This window comes from Athene noctua, chromosome 2 (assembly GCF_965140245.1).
Source record: "Athene noctua chromosome 2, bAthNoc1.hap1.1, whole genome shotgun sequence".
NCBI classification, from domain to species: domain Eukaryota; kingdom Metazoa; phylum Chordata; class Aves; order Strigiformes; family Strigidae; genus Athene; species Athene noctua.
In genome coordinates, this window is record NC_134038.1 from 103491296 (window position 1) to 103517402 (window position 26107).

The 26107-nt window shown below is 53.9% G+C and overlaps 1 protein-coding gene across 1 annotated transcript in view; it reads left to right on the forward strand.

The window, feature by feature from the left end:
• The first annotated feature begins 18222 nt into the window (after nucleotides 1-18222).
• Nucleotides 18223-26107, forward strand: part of NFATC1 (nuclear factor of activated T cells 1) — a 111594-nt gene continuing 103709 nt past the window's right edge. Inside the window, exons 1-3 of the mRNA XM_074899761.1 lie at nucleotides 18223-18301; nucleotides 19541-19546; nucleotides 23276-24374. Of these exons, the coding sequence (XP_074755862.1) occupies nucleotides 18223-18301; nucleotides 19541-19546; nucleotides 23276-24374 (1184 nt within the window). The remainder of the gene's footprint in view (nucleotides 18302-19540; nucleotides 19547-23275; nucleotides 24375-26107) is intronic.

Here is a 26107-nt window from a genome sequence, read left to right on the forward strand (position 1 = left end):
AAAGCAATTACCTGGAAATGGCAGGTGAGGCAGGAGAATGAGGTTATAGCTCAGCTGTAACACAGAGCCGGCCCGAGTCACTGATCGGGTATTCCGCAGCGTGAGAGTCCCTCTTCCTGACGTGCAGGTAACTCACTGCCAGCTCAGTCGTACCAGCACGGTGAGTGATGGATCTCACTGCCGGAGGATCACGGAAAGGGCATCTTAAAGCAAAGCCTGCCCTAGCGGCAGCTCCTTTGGGGTATGGGAGCAGAGATGCCTAAAACTGCAGAACTTGGCATGTTCTGGTCAGCCACAGGAAATGCCTTCAGAGGCAGAAGGCTGGGGGAGAAAAGGAAAGCGTGTGGGGAAACAATTTTGCCTGAGACACAACAAAATCATCCCCTCTACCCTCGCCCCCCCTCCCCGGCATATGTGGTGGGCTGTGGTGGAACATCCAGGCAGCACCATGCTGTGGGATCAGTGCAGCTTTCCACAGCTTCCACCTGCAGTTCACCAGCGTGGCAGGAAAGGACGTACTGTTAGAAGGTGAATTCCTGCTTTTTTTTACTTTATCCTGTACCCAGCTCCTTTGCTGTCTGCCATGGTTAGCAGAGAGAGCTTGTGACTCCCAGTCCATTGGGGAAAAATCAGAAGGCTGCTTGCAGTTATCTTGAAGGAGCTCTAAGCCAAGTCTATGGGTCTGGTCCCGTGCCACCACCCAATGCTCAGCATGGAGGCATATCCCCTGAGCACAGCATGCTGCTTTGACATGGATTGAAGCCAGACCCTGCTCTTCTAGCAAGCCACTTGGAGCCACCCTGGGGACATCAGGAGCTCTCACATGTGAGCTGGTCTTCTTGCAAGCCATTTTCTAGATCATCTCATTGCCCTAGCTATTCCTCAGCGCCTTCCTGCCATTCTTGCTTGTGTTCTCTGAGTAACATGGGTGTCTAGGGCCTCTCTGAAATCACAGCCTGCTGATCTTGTAGCTGTTGACTCAAGCATAGTCACATCTGCATGTGGGTCAGGGTTGGTGACTATAGTCAAGGCTTCAATTATTTGTGTTGTATTTATTTTTAAAGATGGGACACAAATTCCATGAGAGAGACTCATCTGGTGATCATGTGAAGAGCGTGATCAAGCAGCTTCTCAGGGCTGAGCTGCTTTCAGGCAAACTGAATTCAGCACATGTGCTGCCAGTTCAGCTAAGGGAGAAATTTTGGAGAGAAGACACCAGGTAAAGAGCCCTCCAGCAACTCAAGGAAAACATGAAAAACAAAGGCCTCTCTATAGTCTCTCTTGTTACCTGCCGGTCCTGTTTGTGTCCCAGACATCTCCCGGCTCTTCTACTTTGCATCCCTCCTTTTCTGGTTTGATACTCTTCCAAGGCATGAAAAATGTGGGAACCATATCTCTTCTTAAGAGAAAGAAAAAACAGGAGCTGGTTATGAGTCTGCAATACAGCTTCCTATTATGCAAATTTCAATGTCAGTATCAAAACTTGAGGTAGGAACTAAGAATTTAGGAGATGTGAGGCAGATGAAGGGGGAAGACTAATAATTTCTATGGTTTTGCCCATACAACAGTTTCTATTCACAGTTGGAGGAGGTCTCCACCAGGAGTCACTGGTGACTTTAAATACTACTATTTTTAAGATGTTTGCTGTGTGAGTAGGAGCCTGGTTTCCAAAAAAATGCTAAGTGCTCACTGATCAAGCCTTCAGTCTCTTGACAGATCTCAAGCTGGTCAACCAAAATGATCAGTCAGAAGGAAATAAAGAGTATAGGAGCAGCAAATAGGTAATTGTTGTTGGTATCACATTATGGGCCCTGAGCAAGATGCTGGAGAAGATGATAAAGGTTATTTGGAGATAGAAAGAGGCCCTTTGATTAATTAAGACTAATTAATTAAGATAGGACAATGGAGTAGTTTTGCCGTTACTGAGAATGGATAGAAGTGAGGAATGATGACAACAATAGTGAGATGGGGGTAGAGCCATTGTGTAAGAAGAAAGGTCCTAGGACCTTGCCTAAGTGACCTGGAAGGAAAGAAATGGTACCTTTTTCTTACAAGGAGGCAGGGCTTTCCTCAAGGTCATAGACCTGCTGATTTAAAATCATGGGTATATGTAGGCTTGATGGTGCCATTTCCACAGAGCGTTGAAGGAAGAACTTAATTTTTAACCCAAGACTGGATCATTGTACTTCTGTTTGAGTGGCCCTTTAGCTTGGAGATTGCTTCACTTGTGGTTGGGTTTTTTTCCTGAAAATACAGTGTGATTTTTACCTATATTCAGGAATGGTCACTCTAGAAATTAGTTGATTAACTTCAGTGTAATTCCATACCTGTCACTCAACTTTCTTCTCACCCTCCTGATTACTGCAATCTTGTGCAAATATGTGCACTTCTGAGTACAGGAGATACATCTACAGGGACTTCTGTCCTGCTCCAAGGTCTGACTTGCTGCCCTGGCTTGGTGCTGCTTTGAACGGGTCCTAGCTCCTGCTCTGCCCCCATACACTACCCCATCAGTTCCCCTGCCAGAGCCTGGCTGTTGGTTCTTTGCTTTGCCTGTCTTCCAGCGCCTGAACCGTTTGAATGCTTGTTAATCCTGTCCACGGAAAGCACAGTCGAACTGAGGTTTCTTAACACAGCGTTATGATTGAAATAGCTGCAAACTACTGCTAGGGCATCAAAGGCAGAGAGAGAGAACTGTACAGCTCTCCATGGCCAGCAGGGTTTCACACGCCCTCCAGCCAGAAGCAGCACCTGCATCCTTTCCCTTCTAATTCAGCATCCGCGCTTTCCAAAACTGGTCTCGGGTTCTATTTGAATTACTGATGCGTTTAAGAAGGTGAGAGTCAACATCAGCAGATACGGGAGGTTTGCCTTAGTATTTTATTTCTAAGGCAATCGCAGGAGTTTCTTGTGAAAGCTGGTATTTTCACAAAAGCCAGAAGGGGGCAGTGGAGGCTAACAAATAAGTAAAATCCCGCAACCACTGTAATCACAACCAACAAAAAAATCCCCTCCTTTCAAGTTACACAGTGCTCGTTTTCTAAAATTGTGTTTCAGTAGTATTGGAAAGAAAAGTTTCCCTAATGGCTTAGTCTTAAATCTTCCAGATGAGACAGAAATCACTATTATAGAAAGGATTTATGTCGGTGCAGTCATTGTCAAACACCATCACCCCAACATCTGTGACTGGAGATGGAGTCTCCACCTGACTTTAATTTATCAGCACGAGTGTTGAAAGGTAGAGGGGTTTCTGACAGCAGTCCATCCAGGCTGGCTTCAAATGAACATCTTGGCATTCAGAGTCTTCTCCCTCTAAAGCAAGTTTGTGTTTTTTCTTGAACTTTTAATTGGATGATGAGAGGAGAAAAAGCCCTTAAGAGAAAACTACCTCAGGTAGCATTTACTGCGATAACCTGTGGATGACATTTCAGTAGCCGTGGCTGCAGCTGGCTCAGGTCAGACTTCACGTCAAGGACTTCATTAGCCACTTTTTGCCAGATTTTCTGGCCAGTAGGGCCAACCATCAGAAGCAACATATTCCTGTGCTCCTAGCAGGGCAGAATGTTTCATCTCAGCTGGACATTCCCCTCGTCACCACTTCTGAATCACCAGTCCACAGGACTGCTGTGCCAGACCCAGCATTGTGGTTGGGTCCATGAACCAACATCCTGGCAGCCCTTCCTCTGCCTAATCCTGCCACACTCCCAATCTTCGCACCAATGTTCCTTAAGGACCGTCATCACTGAACTGGGAGCTCCTGCTTTGACCCCTCCATACTTATCCCAAGCTGATCTCTTACTACCCTGCCTTTACCTTTCTCTGACCTACCACTGATACCAGCCTTAACCCTAACTTGGCTGTTCATCCAAACCAGTCCCAGGATATAAGTAGGAGTCTTTTACTAGGCTTTGTATTCAGTCACCCTGAACCACCTTCAGATCCCTCCTCAATACAAATATTTACTCTGAGGTCACCAAGTCTAGCCAGCCATGAACTCCAAATGGAGGAGATCATTATGTGTGCGTCTATGTGCCTGTGTGTGCACAATTTCTGGGGCCTCTAATCCCTTGGGTCACTATACCTGTTGGCACTTGGAGAACAGTGACCGGAGACGGGAGCCTCCAGACCTCCATACAGCACTGGACCTCTGCAGCCCAGCAACAAGTGGAGGAGCTTTCCAGGGGTGGAAGCAGAGGCTATGTGTGGGTGGGAATGGCCTTTCTTTGTCTTGCTAGAAGTTGCTGGCCACTTCTGTCAAATCAGTCTGCATTCACTTATTGGCGTGCATCCAGCAAAACTTGGAGCCAAATCCCGGACTTACAGACTTGACAGCTTTGACTCATGTAACTTGAGAAACGCCAAGAAAAGTATTTCATTGTGGCACAGCTCTTACGGACAGCTCGGTGCATCAGTGCTGGGCAGCAAGCAGGCAGCAGCCCTTCAGCAGTAAATCCAAGTGGCTTTAATCTCAGAGACTCAGCTCTAGTGACAGATTCTTCAGCAGAAGCCCCGAACTGTCCCATGAACCAAGTTTCAGCCCTTGTCTTTGGTCTGTCTTTTCACACCTGCCTTTCCCAGAATAAGCTTGGTGGATAGATCCAGCCTGCCATTTCTCTACCTCTTAGCTTAACAAATGCATTGCTGTCTGCATGTATCTGCCTGTGCAATTTGTCTTCCCTTGCACCACACACGTCTGTGGGGAGCCTCCTTCTCACACACCACAGTTGAGAGGCTTCTTTAATTTTGTAACTTACTTAGTGTGCTTAAAAAGCAACCTCAAAATAAATTTAATTGGACTCTTGGGAGGAAGGGAGTAGACAGAGGCCTGGAAGCACAGAGGAAGAGATTAATTTGTATCATCTTCACGGTTTTCTTTAACTGCTCCAGGCTCGCATTCGATACACCTGCATTAACTTGAGGTAGAACAGTCTGTTGATGAGACCTGAGCCGCAGTGCAGACCCAGAGCCCGGTGTCAGGCAGTTGTGTGGTTTCATAATGCCTGTACTTTCAGTGTTGCACTGGAACATGGTTTAGAGCAGAGGAATTGTGAGGTGCTTTCTGGTGTTTTTGTTAACAATGAGGAAAATGATTCTCTGGCTTTGCAGAGCTGAGAGTCTCATGTTTGAACTGCTAGGGCTGAGTAGTTCATACTGAAAAACTTTTGCACGGCCTTTGAAAAGTCCTGCTCTGCGATGTGTGCCAAGCAACTACAATGACTTAACACATTTGGTTTTCAGAGACTTGACCAAGGCATCCTAGGTAGTTTGATCCTACTAATGTTTGCAAATGTGTCTTGTTCTAGTTGCTAGTGAATTTGCACTCTCACATACAGCAACAGATGCAAGAGAAGAGATGGGGTTCTTCCCGAGACTTTCTGGTTCTGCATACTCATTTGGAAATCAATTTAATGCATTTTAATTGCCTATTTTTCTCCTTGGTTTTCTCTTTACAGCTACACACCAGCAAAAAATAATAAGGTAGAGTCTAGCCAGGCAGGCTGCTAATGAGGAAGCTTGACTCAAGAAGATTTTAATTTTGAGCATTTGTTCTTCAAGATAGCTATTTCAGCATGCAGGGATGTCACAAAACAGGAATGCTGCCATTAGCTAATGGAACAAAGGCATTGGGCTCTTATGTCTTTTTGTTACATGAAGAACCAAACACTTACATCCTTGACCAAACTACGGGAGTCTGGCAATCCATTTCAGGGTGCTGGTCCCCTTGACCAAATCATCTCTATAAAAAAAACACCCACTGTGCATGAAATATGGTGTGAAAAGGACAAGAGAGATACAATGCAAGCTGTGAAGAAGGAAAGGTGTATGTTAAAAGCCCAATCTCTTGCCAGCCTTTCGTTATCCCCCTGGTAAAGTGAAGCTGATGCGGTTCATTCATGACCTAGGTACCGCTGAATACCGTATCTGAAACTTGCCATCACTGTTGAAGTAGTACCCTGCCCTGCAGGCAGCTGGAGACAGCTGCATTCAGCATCTCCATCATAACCCTTCATCTGCAATAGTACGCAGTTTCCTGTCATTTCATCTTTTAGGCTGAAAAGCTCCAAGTTTCATCCCTGTCCAAGGCCACTGTCTTTGGAAACACTGAGAAGCTCGACGTTTGGTGTAAATAGGAGGGGAGGAGAGTATAGTGCTTTACAGCATTGGGTTGTAGTTCATCATTACTTACCTTACATGAAATGTAAAGGATGCTCCTCAACAGTGCGTAGCCACAAGTGAGTGAACCAAACCTTGGCACCTCATTTTATCACCTGGAAAATATTTCCTTTCTCCCTCAATACCTCTCATCCCCTGGGTTGTCCTATCATGCTGAAAGTACTGGGGAAAGGGGGAGCAAGGACTCGTGTTTACAGGCATCTGGCACAAGAAGCCATAGTCAAAATTGCTGCTAGAGTAGTCCAAATCCTATTCATAAAGTTTGTGAAGGTGAGCCCAGAAAAGTTTAAAGCAATGATTTTGTGTTTGCTGGCGTTTAACAAGGTTACTGACTCTGCATCAGAAAATGAGGTCAGTAAAAAGTATACAAGTGTTGCAGTATCGATATTAGAAGGATAAACTTGGGTTAGAGAAGAGAGAAGTGCAATAAATAGGACGGTGCACACGAAGAGAACTAACAGACCAGATCTCCCAGGGCTCAGTGCCGGGACTTGTTCTGTTTAAGAGTTTTTTGTACAAATGAGCCCAAGGTTGGCACGATATGCTGGGTGTCCAGATGCAGATGACATCATGATAGGAGGGGAGGCTGCTGATAAATTTCAGGAATGCACCAGACTACAGGAGGATTTGGAGACGCTGGGGGAACAGGCTAATACAAAGGAATTCAATATTACACAATGGAAGGTTATTCACACAGGGAGAACCAATAGCACATTTAAATGCAAGTTTAATGAACTAGAGCAGGAGAAAACTAATGAAGGAAAAGACTTGGGCTGGTGCTGAAGAGCAGTAGGGGTAGCAGCAGCCCAACAAGTAAATAGTGGTGCAGCTGAGATTTTGGAAAAGAGGGCTCATGCTACAGCTGGGGAGTCTAAGACTTCACATCAGGTCACTCCTTTCATGTAGCAACCAGGGTGCTCTTGGCATTGAACTTGTAGTCCAAAACAGGCCAGTCCCTGAGGGAGTCTACAAAGGGTACTTCACCGTCAGACCTATTGTGTGCATCAGGACCCTTGGTTCCATGAGGAGATGCTACTGTACTGTGTGTCTTGGCCCCTGTCTAGGAAACAGCTAAGGACATGTGTGGGCTCCCAGAGCAGCTGGTTGTGACCACAACTCAACACATTCTGCCTTTGGTGTCAGTCAGATCAGTCTAGGTCTCCTCTGGCTGCAGAGGTAGAAGCACTCAGGGACCAGCTACCAGCAGGGGGGAGAGGATGAGAAGGAATTACAGGGGCCTGTCACTAAAAGCAGACGTTCCAGGGGATGTAGAGCATCCCCTTTTGCAGTGGGAAGCGCCACACGCAGCCTTTCCTAACTCCTGACCACCACAGGCTCAGCTGCTGGCCCCTGGGCCGCTGGGTGAGGCAGCACTGCTGCACGCGCAGCCAGCCCAGGCCTCGCATCCCTCCTCCTGGGTCAGTGCTTCCACAAAGCCTCCTGCAGCAACCCCACTCCTACAGATGAAACATAGACGTCTGGAGAAAACTGCTTTGCACTGCCTGAAAATGAAGGTGCAATCCCGCACCTTGGAGGATGGATGAGGTGAAAGCCACCATCCCCACAGTGTGTAGGAACATCTGATACCTACCATGGGTCCCAGTCTCCCACAGACATCGTAAATCTGACGTTCCCCCTTCCCCCGAATAAGGGTCTGCTCTGCTGCCAGCTTGACTCCCTGTGTGCCCAACCAGCCTTTCCTTCATTAAGTATTTTTGAGTGAGACAAAAAACTTGTTACCACCCTCTGTAACAGCAGCTGGGGAAGTCTGAAACACATGAAATATTTCTGGAGCTAAAATATGTTGTCTGGTAGAAAACTTTGTCGCTGCTCCTTTGCAAGTCTGTCTATACTGAACAAGTACAAAAATTTGCCGATTCTTTAGTACAATTTTACAAACAGAGCATTATATGTGCTCTTATTTTTTTTTAACCACCCACTGTATTGCACATCTCAGGAAGAAATGCAGAGGATCTGTATTTTCACTTTTGATGGTCATTTTGTGATGGGAAGGGAGTACCTGAATCGCCATGGTGGGACTCCCAGAGTCATGGAACAGAGCCAGGATTCAGCCCACTGCGGGCACCCACCTCAGTCTGGACCAGCTGCGGAGAGGAGATGCTGCACACTGACCCCGGTCAGCAGCGAGGGGCCTACCCAGAGCACAAGGCGCGTACCTACCCGCGATTCGGGTTTGAAGAAGGGGCAAACCCAAAAGGAAACAAAGCTGCACTGATGCAGCATGTATCATTACAAAATTATTTCTCTGAACTAACGTCTCGGTTTAATTCAGTTGCGGCTTTCTGTATACGGGTCTGGTGTGGCTGTCTGATGTCCGTCTTGATTTTAAAAAGCTGGTGTCTGAATGGGTGACTGTAGCTCCACAAAGCTTTAAGGTCCTTTGCCTGCAGTCCCTGGCTGCATTCCTAAACAGTCGTTTAAAAAAGAGTCCACTAAATCAAAAGCCAGGTAAATCAACAGAGCACTCAACATCGTAATGAGACCGGTTATAAGGTAAATTACAACATTATTCAAGCACGCAAAATTCCTCCTCTGGCATTTGTCCTGCTAAGTGCAACGCACCTTAAAAGTGATGAAATGATTTCTGGCAGCCTGTGAAGGAGGTTGTGTCTGGGGGATGGGAGGCTGAGCCCAGCCCCTGCCTTTGCATCGACTTCTAACTTTGGGGGACTTTGAGCAGCAGCTGGCTGCTGCTCGGGTGTAATCTGTGCCTTGCTTGAAAGGTTCATGGATGTGCTTTCAAAATGGTGTGGTACCGGCCACTAACACCGGCCATGTGCTCCCTCACTTTCCAGCAAATCTTGTTACAATTTTCAAAGCAGGGGATTATAAAGACTTTAATTAGGGACTTGGTTAGGGAGGCTTGAGACTTATAAATCTTTTGTTACAATGAATGAAACTCTGAACAGATGCTGATGCTTTTGAAGCTGCCAAGACCCAAAAGATGGGCGCGCAGACCCCGAGGAGATGGCCATTATTTTATATGTGAGATAAAAAAGGCTGTAAGGACAAGAAGGCCAAAACAGAACAAAATTTCTGTGCAGAGCATGGGTGGCTTTCTCTGATCTGTGTCTTGGATTATGGGATTCTGTGCATTTATTGTAAGAAAATACGTGATATTGGTAAACAGTGGAAAGAGAAATCCCTCCTGGCCATGCTTTCAGAACACTTTTGTGCAGACAAAGCTGAAAGATTCTCATTTTACAGTACACCATGCAGAGAAACAATTTGTCCCAAATCTTGCAAGCAGGTCAGGGTGCAAGTCAGCAACAGCAGCCCTGCCTGTCTGCTGTGAAGTGCTACTAACCTGTATCCTCCTGTGAGGCGAAAGCAAAGGCCTTTTGGTTGAATTTGAGGTTCTCTGAAAAATGCTGAGCTACTGTGTACAAAGTTTCATGTAAACCATCCCTCCCAGTCTGCGGAGGCCCAAAGAAAAGGACAGAAAAGCAAAATGCAGGAGGGAATACACACACTCACACCACTTCATATAATGTGAAACTAATCTAATGAGCATAAATCAGGCTCTTTGGTGATTAAAACATCCTGTATAAATACTCTGCAGGTTTTGGGGGTGTTTTTTTCAAGGATAGCAGTACATTTACATGCAAGAGCTGGGGACAGAGGGTAGATTTACAGCTTTGCTTGCACAGATGAACAGAAGGGATAAAAAGCGATCAAGAAGTGCCCATTCAAACCTGCAGCACTTGACTCCTTCCCGCATCAAAGGAAGCATGTGTCAGATGGCCAAGCCAACACCAGCTCCAGGGGCCACAGGCAGCTCCAGCATTGGAGGGGCACAGCACAGCGAACGCCGGCAATGCGAAGCACCGCAGTGCTCTGGCAGCGCTCCTCACCGAGCCCACAGCTGGGTGGGAAGAGGGAGCGAAGCTCCTTTCCTACTCCTGCCCTCCTTCCTTCTACGATACACAGATTTTTTTCTTCTGGTGATTTCTCCAGTACAAACTGATTGCTGCCAAGGCTGTTGAAAATCAGCAGGAACCCAAAGAGGCTATGCCCTGAGATGGAGGCCCTGTGGCCTGCACTGGTCCCCACTGCACTACATCCCCTGCTTCCCGAACTCTCGCCCCAGTCCAGCTGCATCCCGTGAGGGCGAGTCACACTGCACGGCCTCCCACAAGCATCACCTCCGCACGCAGCCACACGGACAAGTTTCTCAGCCTGACCTGGGCCACGCAAGCTGCTGCACGCTCAGTCTAAGCCAAGGCGGAAAGGTAGAGCGGGGCAGCCAAACTCTCCCTGGCAATTAACCTAATTACTGGCTAAAAGCAGCAAGTGTTTTGTTTTCAAGAACAGCTGCCTCTGCTGCAGCACGAGGGAATGGGAGCACCATCTTGCCCCCTCCTTGTTGCTGTGGGACGCGTGGATGGAGAGGGACTGCCCAGGGAGCCCGTACAATGCTCTGAGGCAGAGATGGACCGTGATAAGAGAGGGGCCAGTGGAAGCGCTCGTGTGGAGAGCCGGAGAAGGCTGGCTGCACCGTGGTGAAGGGGGGTGAGATACGGCCTGGCCTAACACCAGTGGCAGGGGAGCATTTCTTGCTGGGACACACATCTGCTCAGCCCTGTGTGTCCTGTGGTGCAGAGCCTGCTGAGCTCCCAGCAGCTCCGCTGCGATTTTCCCACAAGGGATTAGGGCTGGTCAGAGGAGCAGCCTTGGACACAGGGAGCCCCATGTCTGGTCTGAGCGCCCGAGCTACCGCATGTTGAGAAGTGGGGTGACAGGGAGTGAAGCAGCAGGAGCAGCTGCATCTCCCCATCGCGTTGCCAACCTCTTCCCACACATCAGCTGTAGTGGGCAGCGCCATCACCCAGCCGCCCAGGGCACCGCTCGAGATGAAGCTCAACACGGAGACCTGCCTCCTTCATCTTGCATCCCAGAGGCAAAGAAGTCCCACAGAAGAGGTGGCCCTGCCTCAAAAGACAAGGGGGATCCCATTCCAGGTCCCTGCTGACCCGGCGCTGGACGTCACTGTAAATTGCTGCAAATGCTCGAAGACATTTTTTTTCTTTTTCTTTTTTTTTTTTTTTCTTTTTTCTTCTGTGGAAGGAGTTGTAGGTTTGTGTGTCGGAAGGTCCAAATTAATTAAGACCAATTGTAGCCATAGCAATTACGGGTAGGGTTTAACCAGTAGATGCAGGAAAGCGAGGCAAACAACGCAGAGGGGCCGGCCAGGCGTGAGCGCCTCGGCGGCAGCGCAGAAGAAAGGACTTGGCATCTGCGAAGTGGCTTTTCAAACCGGCCAGGGTGCCTTTGCTACAATAATCCACTGAAACAACAGCCGTCTAAAAATAAGGTTGTTTTCTGTACTAAGCTCCTTTTAACTTCGTTAGTCATCGCCAGCTCCCAAAATAAGCTCCGTGTAACAGTCTCTCCTAGTAGCGGCTGTAAACAAACCCGGGGAGGCGGGAGGGAGGCGCAGGGGAAAGGGAAGAGGAACAGCGGGCGGAGGCGGGGCGGCCCCGGGGCGGCGGGGCCGGGACCGGGGCCGGAGCGCCGGGGCCGGGGCCGGGGCCGGGGCCGGGGGGCCGCCGCGGGCCCCGCGCCGCGCCGCCGTCTGCCTGCGCCGGCTGGCGGGGCCTTGGAGCAGAGCCACGGTGGTCCGGGCAACGGCATTAAACAGGAGGAAACAGACGGGGATTCCGTCATTTCGGCGGGGAGCGGGGGGGCGGGCAGGAAAGGAGAGTCCCGCCGAGGGGAGCGCGGCTGCCGCCCCCCCGCCCCGCGCCTCACCCCCGCTCCGGCCTCCCGGGAAGGCGCCGGGATCCCCCCAGCCCCCCCCCCCCCCCGGGCAGCTCCGGCAGCCGCCCAGGCGCGCGCGGGACAGGGGGGGCGCCGCCCCCGCCCGCTGGTATCGCCGCGCGCCGCCCCGCTCCCGCCCCGCAGCGCCCCCTGGCGGCGCCTCTCCGGCCCGGCCCCGCTCCGCGCCCGCGGCCGGTCCGCGGCTTCTGCGCGGGCGTTGGGCGGCGAGCCCCGCGTTCGCCGCGTCCGGCGACCCCCGAGCGGGCCGGAGGGGCGGCCTCGAGGCCGGGGACGGCGCCGCCGGCCGTTGAGGGTTTCCCCTATTTTTTCCCATTCAGGTTTCCTTGAAAGTAAAGCGTCGCCCTTTTGGTTTGCGTTTGGGTTTTCCCCCACCCGAGGGGGCGGCTGGCGCCGGGGCGGGGGCCGGGGACTTGCGCCCCTCGCCGGGCGCGCTTCTCGGTGGGGACCGTCTCCCGCCGTGATGTAGTGGCGGAGCTCGCCCCGGGAGCAGACAGGATTTCGTTTATATTGGGTTTATTTTCAACCACATATGGGTGTCAGGCCCAAGATTTACGGGTTGGCTTTTTTTTTCGTCTTCATACACCAGATACGCTCAACCCCCGCCCGCTCCCCCCAACTCTCCGCACGCCGCCGTCCGACCCGAACAGGAAAGTTGGGTCCCCTCCTGCCCGCTGTGGGCCGGGCAGAGGCGGCCGAAGGGGGAGCGCGGGCCGCGGGGAACGGGGCTCGGCGCGGCCCCTCTCGGCAGCCCCCGCCGGGGGGGCTCCTGCCCCTGCCGGGCTGTCGCGGCCGCGCCGGGGGCCGGGACGGGGCATCCCGGAGGTGGGAGGAGGAGTTCGCCGTGTGTTGGAAACCTCTCCTTCCCCCGCGACAAAGTGATGAGATACAACCGTGTTGCTGAGATATTTACAGAATAATAATAAATAAAATAATAATAATAAATCTGGAGCGACTGAAACCGAGTCCACCGGGTCTGTTAGTAATTTAGCAGAATGGGATTTTCCTTTCTCTCGCCTGCCAGTTGATGCTCTTTTCCAAATTTCCACAGCGGGGGAAGCCTGCGATTTTTTACATAATGATTTCAGCATGCGAGGCTGCCTCGCTTTGCTCCCCCCCCCCCCTCCGCCTGCCTCCCCCGTCTACCCCCCCCCCTCCCCTCCTTCACTTCGCGACCCCGGCGCGCCGCCCGCTCCCCCGAGGGGGGCACCGGGCTCCCGCAGGCCGCGGTGACCCCCGCGGGCGGCGGCGGGGCCGGGGCTGGGCGGGCCTGGGGCCGGGCGGCCGCCGGTGCCCCGCGGAGGGGCGGCCGGGGCCCGTCGGTGCCCGCCGGTGCCCGCCTCCCGCTGGCCGCCCGCCGGCGGCGGGGCCGGGGCCCGGCTGACATCACTGGGCCGGGGCGGGGAGAGGGGCCGGGAGGGGCAGGGAGGTGGGGGGGTGTTTTCCAGCTTTAAAAAGGCGGCGCCGGGCGCGCAGCCCTGCGTCAGAGCGAGACTTCCCCGCTCCGCACACTCACTCGCCCCCGTCCCCCGCCTGCGGCACCCGGCGGGCGGGCAGCGCCCGCCGCCCCGTCCCGCCGCCGCGGCGCGGGCAGTGCCTCCTCTGAAGTCCCCACGCACACCCGCCCTCCTCTCCATGCCCCGGCCCCGGGGGGGCGGCGGCGGCGATCTCCGGTGCCTCCGCGGGCGCGGCTACCACGCCGGGGGCGGCGCGGCCCCGGCCCCCGGGGCGTGAAGGCGGGCGGGGGGGGTGCGGCCGCGGGGCAGGCGGCGAGGGGCCGGCAGCGGCCCCGAGGCGCGGCGCCGGGGCTCCGCCGCCCCGCCGGGTGGATGCCAAGCGCTGCCCCGCCGGCCGCCGCCGCCGCGCCGCCGTCGCGGGACCCAGCCAGCGGGGGAGAGAGGCCGGCGGCGGCCCCGCAGCGCGGCGCCCGCCCGCTCGGCAGCACCATGAAGGCGGCGGAGGAAGGTAAAGGGCGGCGCTGCGGGCGGGCGGGCGGGCGGCGGTGTCCCCCGGTGTTCCCCGGCGGCGGCCCGGCGGTTGGCCGGCGGCCGGTTGCCAATAGGTGTCTCCTGCGCCTCTCGCACGGCGTCGCCGCTACGGCCGCCCACCCCCACCCCCCCCCGGGCCCGGGCCCGCTCCCGGCGCCGCTCCCGGCCCGGCCCGGCGGGGCTGCGAGGGCGCCGTGGGGCCGGTCGGGGAGAAAGCGGCTCGGGGATTCCCTCCCCAGACACCGGGTTGATTTGGGGGGCAGGTCAGAATACACCCCGTCATGGCAGCCGGCCCTCGCCCTTGGGAAAACGAGGGAGTCTCCCCGAAAAGCGAGTCCCGGGCAGTGCCAGGCGCCGTACCGGCGGCAGTCCCCCCCTCTCCCCGGCGCACCGAAACAGGCGTCCGGCCGGCTGGTTGCGGGGCCCTGCCGCGCCCCGGGGGCTGTGGGCTCCCCGGCCCCGGGGGAGCGCTTGCCCCGCCACCCCGGCTCTCTGTCGCGACTTCTCTCGGTGCCCCGTTGTAACCTTGCTGCCAAGAAGCGCGCTGAAAACACGGCGGCAAAGTTTCTGGAGAGAAAGATCGCGGGCGCGGGGCGTGGGAAGCGCTTTGCGGGGGGCGGCTCGTCCGGGCTGAGCTCGGTCCTGCCAGGGGCAGCGTTTGGCTGGGGCCGGTCCCGGCTCCAGCCTCTCCTGCGCCAGTCGGGACAGTTTTTCCTTCCCTGGAGCATCGTCACCCAGCACCCCTCTGCCCACCGGCGAAACTCCGGCACCTCGCTTTTCCCTGCCAGCGCCCTGCGGCACCACCGCGCCGCCTCGCCCCGAGAGCGGGACCCCGCAGGCGGGAGCCGGGCATCACCTCCCCGCCGCGGCAGGTGCGGGGCAGCCCCCGCCCCGGTGCTCCCGGGCTCCCGAGTCTCCCTCCGACCTGGTGCCGCCGCCGCTTTGCTGCCGCTGCAGAGGTTGCAGCGCCCGGCGGGGCTCGGGCAGGGCGCAGCGAGCCCGCACGTCGGGGAAAGAGAAAGTTGTGAAGACGCGGAGGGGGGGCCGCGTCCACGTCCGCGGTGTTTATTCCACAGCGGGGCTCCCTTCCCTGGGAAGCTGGACGGGCGCTCAGGACCCAGCTTTCCTTTTCTTTTTTCTTTCTTTTTTTTTTTTTTTTTTTTTTTTTAACACAGATGTTTTCACTCCAGGGGTTCATTTCAGTTGACAGGATCCTGCCAATGCAAAAGCTACAAGCGCGGCTGTGACTGCGGCTCCGCTTCTGAAGCATGCGAGCGCCTTTTTGGATGAAAGTTAATTACGTCTTATTTAATAGCTTGCGTGCCTTGTGCACGCTCGGACCTCCGAGGGCTGCACGCACGGCATTTCCAGCGCTCTGGGCTTCGAGGGCACTGAATGCACTAACTCGTAAAAATTACACCCAGAGGCAGTCGACACAAAAAGTGCGCTGGGGCCTCTTGTCAAAAAAAAAAAAAAAAAAAAAAATACCCCTTCTTTATTTCTGTGGCATTTCTGATGCCATTCTTCAAATGTCGCCAGCCCTCGTCGTTAGTTCTCTTCCCTGTTGATGTATTTTGTAAGGGACTGAAAAAAAAAAAAAAAATGAGGCCAGCCAGAAAGTGTGACCCAATCCAGGAAACCCGTCGGGGAAACTCAGGATCGCTGCCTGCAAATGAAGGTGCCCCTTGATTGCCGACCTACGACAATCAAAGAAAATCCTCACTTTCTTGCTTAGCCTGGGAAGAAACTCTCGCAAAGTGTCCCGGTGGGAGGACCCCGCTTTTTTCTTCGGGACGTAGCTGAGGTGTGGAGTCCTCTGCCTCAGAGAACGCGCGTGGCTCAAGGCCATGTAGAAGTTGAATTCTCCTTTAGGCTGCGGGGCTGGAGCAGGAGCAGCGCGACTTGTCGGCCCCGCACGGCGGCCGGGGGAGCCGGGGCAGCTCCGCCTGACTTCGGGGAGAGGCTCGGTCGGCAGCGGTTGTGCTGCTGGGTCCCTCGGTGGGCAGCGCACAGGCGCCTGGCGGCACGGGGATGGGCCTCGCCGAGGCACATTTCTCCCCCCCCCCACCCCGTTTCTATCTCCCCAGTTTAATGGCAGCGTTTTAAACCAGATTATTAACCGGCGCGAGGCTGTTACTCCGTCCCCACATGTGGCATCACTTCGGTTTTACCATTCCGTGGGCCATCTTCCCTCTTTCCCCAGGGGAAGGAGTGTCAGGCGAAATATTTCGTGGACGGCACCCAGATTTATGGCGCTGGCAAATCAAGCCGCCCCGCGATGGGTTCGGGACAATTCACCCATCCCGCGGGTACCAGACGTGGGCGAGGCAGAGGAGCGAGAGCGGTGGGTACTAGGGAGCTCCTCCTCGCCTCCCCCCGGCGGGAGTTGGGGAGCAGGCGCGGGGGGGGCAGCAGCGGGGTGAGCCCGGTGAAGGCGGGGGGGGCTGCACCGCGGAGGCTGGGGGCTGGGGCAAGGCGAGGCGGCCGGCCCGCCAGTAGGCCCTGGCCGGGAGGCGGGAAGCGCGGGCGTCCCCGCCGTCGGGGCAGAGCCGTCGGGTGAAGCGGGATGCGCGTCCGTGCAGCGCGGCCCATCTGCCAGGGTTGGGGGGGGCGCCCCTGGCCTGCTCCGGCACCACGGGGCGAGCGCGGCCCCGGTAGTCCGGCGGCGGCAGGCGGAGGGGATCTGCGCCTGCCAAGGCCTTTTGCACACCCGGGTGACTCAGCCCCGGCCCGTCGGGGAAAGCGGCTTCGAGCAGGGGACCGAGGGCAGCCCCCCCGGAGGCTGCCCCAGCCCCACGCAGACCCCGTCCCCGGCGGAGCCAAGCCCAGCCCAGCCCAGCCCCGCGGCGGGGCCGCCCTCTGGCAGCACCCCGGGGCCGAGGGGTGCTGCGTGTCCTGCGGTGGCCCCGGGGACCCTGGGAGCTGCCGCTGCCCGACGGCTTCTGCGAGAGACGGGGCGGCAGCGCCGCTCGTCCCGGCGCGGAGGGGAAAAAGCGTAGCGGGCTCTGATGGAAAAAAATTGTGTTTTCCTGGCGCTTCGTAACGGAGGTTTCAGCCATAAGCCTGGAAAATGGTATTCCCTGAGTTTATAAGGGAATACCATTTCCATAACCGCTTAAAAAAAAAACTATTCCTTTTGAAATCCGGCCTGAAGCTCGCTCGGGGAGCTCAAGAGTCGAGGCGATCCGAGGGCCGGGGCGGGGGGCTCCTTTGCCTGGCGGAGGCTTTCAAACGGGACGGTGTCATCCGACAGAAGTGCACTTCTAAGCAGAAAAAGTCCCATTTCTTTTTCCCTAGCTGATTTTTAACCCGAAGAGGCGGGAGAGGCGGTAGGCCGGGGCAGCACCGTGCCCACCCTGCGCCCAGCCACCTCGCACCGTTCCCGGGGCCCGTTGGTGGCTGCCCCCAGTGCGCGGCCTCGGCCCGGGGACCTTTCCCTCCCCGGCGCACGGAGGCAGCCGGTAACTTTAGGAGTCCCGCTTTAATGCGCTTTTTATAGCAGTTGGCACTAGTGGGTGCTGCAACTAAGTAAAATAAATAATAAATGAAAGAGAAGCCTCCTGGCTCGCAGACGCGGCGCGGTGGGGACCCCCGGAGGAAGCCCTAGCGGCCCTCAGCGAAGAGAGGGACACGCCGGTGTCCCGGCCGGGCGGGAACAGCCGACCCCGCTGCCCCCCGAAGCCCCTCGGCCGAGGGCGGAAGGCGCCGCTCCTGCCCCGCTGCCTTCGGCGGGACCCGGTACCTGCGGCACTTAGTTCCCGCCGGGCGGGAGCAGGTGAAGTCCCGCTGCCCGCCTGCCCCCGGCCTCCCCATCCCGTCCCCGGCGAGCCGGGGGTCCGGGCCCCCCCCCCCAGGTGCCGGCGCCCCCCCGCCTCCGCGCGGGGGGCCGGAGGGGCTCCCGGCGGCGCGCAGGCTGCGCTGCAGGGGCAGAGTCTTGGCGGGGGGGCGCGGGGGGGGCCGGGCACCGCAGTTGTTTGCATCGACCCGGAAACATCAACAGCGGGAGGGAGGGCGGATCAGAGGCGGCGGCGGTGAGATAGGCCGCCCGTCGGGGCCGGGGTCACGTTACCGCCCGCAGCGGCCGCCGTCCTCCGCTTTGCCGGGGCTTGCGCAGCCCCCCGCCGCCGCCGCCGAGGGGGAGCTCGGCCCGGTCCGCGGCAGCAGGTGTCCGGGCGCGACGGGGCGGACCCGACGGTGCGGGCCGGGGGCTGCGCCGCAGTCGCCTGGGTGCCGGAGCGTGGCGGGGGTCTCGGCGGGAGCCATGACGGGCGTGGAGGCCGAGCAGGAGTTTGACTTCGATTTCCTCTTCGAGTTCAAGCACAGCGGTGAGGGCGGCGGAGGTGGGTCGCGGCGGGGCGGCCAGGGCAGCGCCGGAGGGATGCTGCGGGGAGCGCTCCCCTGCGCAGCCCGGTTCGGGGGGGAGGGAAGATTATCCCCCCTCGGCCCAGCGGGGAGCGCGGCCGGGGCCGGGGAAACCGGCGGTCCCGGCAGCACCGGGAAGCGGCGAGCGATGCCGCGGCGGCCGAGGGGGAAATGCTGCCCCGGCGGCCGGCGCTCTCCCTGGCGGTGCCCTTACAGCACCCGGAGGAGCCCGTAAAGGGAGGCGGCTCGGGAGGCAGCCTGGGCCTCAGGTTTGGAACTTCGGGATCGTTTGAGGTCTCCAAAGCCCCGCGCTGCCCGCTCGCACGGCTGCCCCCTCGCCCTTCTCCCGGGCCACCCCAGCGCACAGCCCCCACCGCTCCCCACACCCCCGGGGGGTACAAGTGGGCACCTGGGGCTTGCCTGTGACAAAGATGGGCCAGTTCAAAAACCGCTTCTGCCACCCCCTCCCCTTCCCGCTGTGAGCTGGAGCTACTTAGGCTCAGGGTTTAGCTTGAAGGTCACCCATCTGTAAAAATAACGGGCCTGAATTCATCATGGGTCACACCGTTCCAGCTCTGGTGTCTCCGTCCGGCTGTCTTTTTTTTTTTTTTTTTTTTTTTTTAATGGCTTTTAACAATGCTTGAGGTGGAAATGAGGCGAACAAATCAGGAATTGATGGGGAGAGGGAGAAAGTTGTTGTTTCCTGTTATGAGGTTGACTGATACGGCGGCAGCGATAGCTGGCCACCATAGAAAGCTCTCATACAAGTAGGTGGTTTAACGCAGCCTCACGGTAAAGCTGTCTCTGTGTCTGTGCTTCATCTTTCGCCGTTAAATTGAAGCAGGTTCACAAGTCCTTGCCTGTGTATCGCAGCCTGCCAGGATGCAGGTGAAGGCATAGTGCCCCCCTTCCTAACGCTCCCCGATTGCCCGGCTCTCCGCCACGTTGTCAGTGTCCAAATGGTTGTTAGGAGTCTTTAACTTTTTAGAATAAAAGTAATTTTAAGAGTTTTACATCAGGCTTTTCAGGTGAGTGTCCTAGTAATTAGACACCTGGAAAGTGGAGGGGCCTAAGCAAATTAAGTGTCAAAGTCCTAGTGAGAAAAGTACCCAACTCCATCAGGCAGTTTTGAAAGCAGGAATTTAAACACAGACCTGGATGTGGCTTCATCTTTAGCAATGTAAAAAAGCCCTCACCTTCTCTGAAGTGCCTCTGAGCTGCAGGTGTTCAGCATTCCTATTTAAAGAACGTAAATAAAAACTGGTGGTGCCCAGTGCCTTGTAGGATCAGCCCATTAACGATAGAAAGGAATAAAACCTTTGCTCTGTGAAGTTAACTAGATCTAAACAAAAAAAAAAAAATTATGTTGTCACAAAGTGAAATGTAATATGTGAAGATGTGTTCACAAATCAAGGGGTCCAATTTCTTGTCCCAGTTACACTTGACATAAGTGTGGATTTGTTGGAACAGAACTGTTGCAAACCTGCCCTGGTCTATCTGATACTGAGGTCTGGCTCAAGATATTAAAATACACTACTGAAAGTGTCTTGGTAGTATGTGCACTGGTCCTGGGGGCCTCTACAGATCACAGTTGTGACAATGACTCCATGTTAAAGCATTACCTTCCTTTTGTCCCTATCAGCACTGCCAAAATACCCTACACAGCTGCATTATGTAATGCAGTTTCATGCCTTTGTAGCCACCTCCCTCTCCTGCCCCTGAAGACTGGCATTTTATTTCTGCATGTCTAATTCACCCTGGTGGGGAAACCATCAGCATGTTACGAATGGTGACAATGTATGTGCATGTGATGAATTTTATCAACACGGAAGTTGGGGAGAAGAATGTGCTTTTTGAGACATCCTAGCTGATGATTTTTAACTCACAAACCAAGAACTCAGTCCTGTTCCTAGTTCTGCCTTTGGGATTTTATATTTGTTGGGCATACTTTCTACACACTGTCAGAAAAGTTAAGATACCTAAATATATTTGGAAAGCTTTGGATCTTCTTTCAATTTCGAGTACTATTGTGTGAGAAGTTGTATGACATGTTGTTCTTGGCCTTTTGAAAGATGACATTTTAAAAATACCCATAATATTTCTGAAAGAAGCTATTCCTTGCCATGTGCATTAGGGGAACTTGTTGCTTGGAGCGCTCAAGGCTGTCCTTTTATTTTTTTAATTTTTTTTTTGAATGGGATTCCAAAGGCTGGTCTGAGCCTTTATATTGCCTGTTAGGCCTGTGCTGCGGATCTCCAGCAGATTTCAGTGTTTGAATTTCACCCTAGTCATGCATTTTAAGAGAACTGCTGGTTTCACAGTACTTTTCACGCAGGTAATAATTGCCCTTGCTATTTTGTTTGCCTGTTTATTTTTAATAAAAGATGTAAAGGCGCTGATTCTGCAGTCAGCAGATGCTGCTGTCGCACCCTGTTCCCAAAGCCCACTTGGTGGGCGCAGAGCTAAGGCAGCAGTGGAGCCCGCAGTCTCCTGCCCAGGGTTTCTGGCTGCCCTGTGGGGACCCGCTGGGGGCGGCGTCCGTTTGTGCCATGTCACCAGTGTCATCCACCTACCCGCTGGGCCAAGAGGCTGTAGAAGGGCCCATGGGGCGTACGTGGAAGAAGCACCTAGCCAGTGTCCCGGCAGCAGTGCAGTGCCAGGGACATTGCCTTCCTCTGGAGCTAGAGGGAGAAGTGAAGGGGTTGAAGCTGCCTTGAAAGCACTGCTTAGACCCTTTCTCTGAGCTAATTCCTGAAACAGAGAAGGTCTGAGCACTGTTGTACCACTTCAGGTTTTTTTTCCACAAAGAGTGAGAGGGTTGTGATGGTGGTTATGGTGACACTGAGTGGCGCAGCCGCATGGCATGGCAGCAACAAAAGGGGACTAATTTTGGAAGGACTGGTCTCTAATCACCCAGGCAGATCTGCACCTCACTGTGACTGCTGCAGTCAGATTATCCTTGTCAAACTAGCACCTTTTTCTCCATAGTTCTTGCCTGCCTTGTTCTTTGAATAGAGTGCGAAGCTCCAGCATGCTTTGAATAATCCAGTTTTATTTGTGGCACGCTCTTGTGTAATTTAATGACCCTTCCTCAGTAAATGGCCAGTCTCTGAAGGCAGACTAGAGAGCGAGTTCAAAAGGTGTTGTTGCTCGTCGTTCCTGACTGTTACTTGACATGACATACATCAGCTGGAACATCGCAGAGTTGCTGTGAAACTACGACAGCACATTAATTTTTCCTAAGTACCGTTTACCTTGGAGTCGTTGCCAGCGAGAAAGGCGAGCGCGGGATCGCCGGAGGATGACACCAGAGAGGGCTGAGCTGATAAACAAAAGAAAGAGAATAGCTGGCTGTGCTGGTGTTACCAGCTCGGAGGCTCGTTTGCATTTGCAGCACTTGCAAGGAGTGGGTTGCATTGGGACTGACAGCTGCAGTAACTAACCCAGCTTTTCCCTGTCTCCCCAGGGAAGGTGGGCAAGGGTGATGGCCAAGGGAGCTTGCCTCCTGGGAGGGAAGGGGATGATCTCCCTGTGGGGATCAGCTGTGGCCAGGGGGGATGCAGAGTTTCCCTCTGTCCTGCAGAGAAGTGCCACTGCTGTAGTAAACCTCGGGGAAGGCTGATGCTCTGCAAGCACAGCTTGGGGCTGGGGCTGGAGTTGGGGCCAGGTGCATTTCCAGCCTGCTGAGAGGAACCTGCAAAACCCAGACTCACAATTCAGTGACTGTTGTCCCTGATAGAAAGGTTTTGCTGCCTTTTTGCCGTATGGCAAGAAGTACTGGCACTGGGGGTTCAGGCCCACGTGTGCTGGTGATGCAGAGCCTCCCTATATCACAAAGCACAAGGTGGATGACTTCTGATCCCACCACAGGATCAGGACATTGCCCTTGGTTGAGGGCTGCCCATCTCCCCACATGTAGCCTACTGGTGTCTCTGGGTGGCAAAGAGAGACATGTGTGCAGCCCCGGGACAGGGGAGGGGAGCTGAAGGAGTCCCTTCAGCAGGCCAACAGTGAGGTGAGGCAGGGGTGGTCTCTCCTCCAGACCAGCTTTGAGATGCTGGTCCCGGTAGTGGAGCAGGGACGGAGGCACACAAAGGGCGGGTTTCTTCCCTGAGCTGGATTGGGGAGCCCATCAGTGCAAGACTGTGGTATGATCTTCACCTTGCAGGTTTTCCACACCAACTGTGCAACTCTGCTATTACTTTTATACACCTGGAGCTGTTAAACAGTTAGACCGTTGGCCGAAAGCACGCTGCTGGCAGCTCTTGACGTGGCGCACGTAGTAACCAGCAATTTCACTGGAATTTATGCTGTCGCAGAGCAGTGAGACATCCATGTTTATCCTTCACCTGGCCTCTGCCAGTTGGGCTGGAGGATAAGTGGTCCCAGAAACCAGAGCAGGTCAATAGATCCATCTTGTTCCAAAATCTGAGTTAACTGGAACCAGTTGGAAACTTGCTGTAATGGAAATTTTGGTTGTGTATAATTTTTTTAACAGAATGCAGTTGATCATGTTCTTCGCTTTAGTCTGCCTCCACGTTTGTTTTTGTCCCGTGTTTTTGTGTGTTCCAACTTTTCAGGGAGGGATTAGGCTCACTTACATAAAAGCATATCTCTTGAGCAGCACTGCAGTTGCTGAACACTGCAGCAACATTGTTTGAAGACTCAGATTTTTTTGCTCTGAAAGTTCACATAAGAAGAGTGTCCTCAAGACAAACTCAGTCTGTGTACGCCCCCCTCCCAAGATAGCTTGTCTTGTGCTGTTCAGTTAGTGGCATTTTCAAGGATGCTAGTCTGCAGTTTCTCCCCTAGTGTGGCACACCTGTGGCCTGGGTTGTTAAAGAGAGCTGTGCTTTTGTATATTGTGCCATGTCCCTCTACTCCAGCTGGGTATGTTATTAAGTGAGTATATTTGTGCAGCACCTCATATCGTTCTTGTTTGTTTTTTCCAGAACACTATAATTATACATCTTCAAATGTAAATGCTGGCTTGCCTCTAAATGTGGCACATTCCTCATTGTCAACTCCATGTCATGGCCTTCAGACATCAAATCCCGTCATTTCAGTTGTCCCATCCACAAATCATCCTTCTGGATATGGAGGACACATCGACAGCGGCGCCTCCGAGTATTACCTGCCACCAAACATCAGACCTAATGGAGCTCCAGCGCTGGAGAGCCCTAGAATTGAGATCACTTCCTACATGGGTCTTCATCATAACAACAACCAGTTTTTCCATGATGAGGTTGAGGAGGCCATCCCAAATGCCAAACGGTCGCCTTCCACTGCCACTCTGAACTTACCGAACATTGAGGCGTACAGAGACCCATCCTGCCTGAGTCCAGCGAGTAGCTTGTCTTCCAGAAGCTGCAACTCCGAAGCGTCTTCCTATGAGTCCAACTACTCGTATCCATACACTTCACCCCAGACCTCTCCGTGGCAGTCCCCATGTGTCTCTCCGAAGACCACTGACACGGAGGAGGGCTATCAGCGCAGCATGGTGGCCTGCACTTTGCTCAGTTCCCCGAGGCACTCTCCGTCAACATCTCCCAGGACGAGCATCACGGAGGAGAACTGGCTGGGGGCTCGCAACTCCAGGCCTCCATCTCCCTGCAACAAGAGAAAGTACAGCATCAATGGCCGGCAGACCTCCTACTCCCCGCACCACTCTCCCACGCCTTCTCCGCAAAACTCGCCACGGGTGAGCGTCACAGATGAGACGTGGCTGGGGAACACCAACCAGTACACCAGCTCCGCCATCGTCGCTGCCATCAATGCCCTCACCACCGACAGCACCATAGATATGAACGACGGGATTCCCATCAAGTCGAGGAAGACCGCCATCGACCACACCCCGTCCATGACTCTCAAAACTGAACCGGCTGGCGAGGATCATGGGACCATATCGCCAACTGCCGATTTGTCACCAGAAGACTTCTCCAGCTTTCAGCACATCAGGAAAGGAAACTTCTGTGAGCAGTACCTGTCTGTGCCACAGCATCCCTACCAGTGGGCCAAACCAAAGTCTCTGTCTCCGACATCCTACATGAGGTAAGGAAACCCAGCTTAGAGGGCAATCCTGATAATATCTTTATTGCACGCTTTTCTTTTTCCTCCTTCCCCTTCCTGTCTCTGCTTCCTGCCAAATCTGCCCATCCACTCATTCCACTTAGCGTTATCTTGTGACGCTGCCTCTGTTGTTGGTGTGGTGTGACCGCGAGTAAAGCCTTGAAGGTTTAAAGAGCTAGCCCTGTGTGGGCTGTAGCTGGTTATCTTCCTCCCAGGGGATAAGCCTTAGCCCGGGCAGACTGGAAATGGGGTATTCAGAAGCTCATCAGGCAGTAGGTCAATTTGGTGCCATCAGACCTGTGGCTTTAATTAAATAATTCATTGTGTCTTAGTATGTTTTCATTGCAGGGCAAAGACATGGTCTCACTATTGTGGCTGTTACAGGGCCTTGTACATTTACACATTATAGGCAGTGAATACAAACTGAATAGAGATATGGGTTTTTTGTGCATTATTTCAGCTTTTACTTCACTTCATCTGAAAGCTGCTTATCAGTCTTCTCTTCCTATCTATGTTGGACAGTGTTTGTTTTTTTTTTTTTTTTCCCCTGCTTCCCCACCATTTTTATGTTTAAAGAAGAAAACCTTATTTGTCAGCTGATAATACGCAAATGTACTGGTCACATTTATCCTCATAAGAGGACTCCGTATAGGAAGCACCACAGAATAGCCAGAATTTGAGTTATGTCCGTTGCTTGCTCTTTCAGTCTCAGTTATGGTCTTTATTTTGAAGTCTTCTAAAGGCTGTATACACAGAATCATGTGGCGCAGGAAAAGAGTTTGGCTATCCAGAAGTTTGTAGGCTGTTCCCAGTCCCTGGCTGTGATGGCCACCCCCTCTCGTCTTCTTCCCAAAGCACACCTGCCTTCTTGCTTTTGACAGCAAAGTTGTCTTTCTCAAAATGAAAGAAGTGGGCATGTAACTGTAATATTTTGATTAGTGATACATTCCTTGGCTTTCAACCTTGCCCATCTCACTTTCTCAAGCCAGTACCTCTCTGCCACATTCTGCCTACCGAAGCTGAGATTGAGTGATCCCTGGCCCTTTGTATTACAGCATGTAGTGCTGCGGTCCCCTTCCTTATTGTTCTCCTCTTTCTTTCTGTGTTGCCCAAGTTTCTTGCAGGACCCTGGCTCAGTTCAGCTCTGGGAAATGCAGCAATTCCTTTGAGTCTCACTGAGCCATCAAAAGCTAGGCAGTTGCTACCTTTTGGAGCTGGGATAGAGACTTTTAACAACAAGAAAACCCTTCAGAGAGCCTTCCCGTGTCCTTAAAAAAAACCCCCAACCTTTTATGTTCTCCCACTGAAGTGCCAAGTAGCCCGTGTTCATCAGAGAGGCTGCCATTGGCTTTTGCGTTGGAGGGCTGCTTTTTGCTGAAGACTTCAAGGGCAATAATAGGACAGTTTGACCAAACAGGCTTTTATCTTTCCCTTGCAGCAGGCGGCCCATAGGTGCTTTTGCTGCAGTCCGTCAGGAGGCACCCGGCATGCCTGTGCGCTAACACAAACAAGAAAGGTGAAGCGTACAAAACGGAGCCCCACTACTTTGTGTATTTTAACATTTTTTTCCACTGTTTTGGTCTTGTATAAAATATGTTTCCTGGTTTGCAATATGTTTCCATGTGATCTCATTAACTCGTGCTCTAGGGCAGTTGGAAGTTACTGTCGAAATGTGATTTTAAGTTATTTTACCAATCAGATACACTGACCGTGCT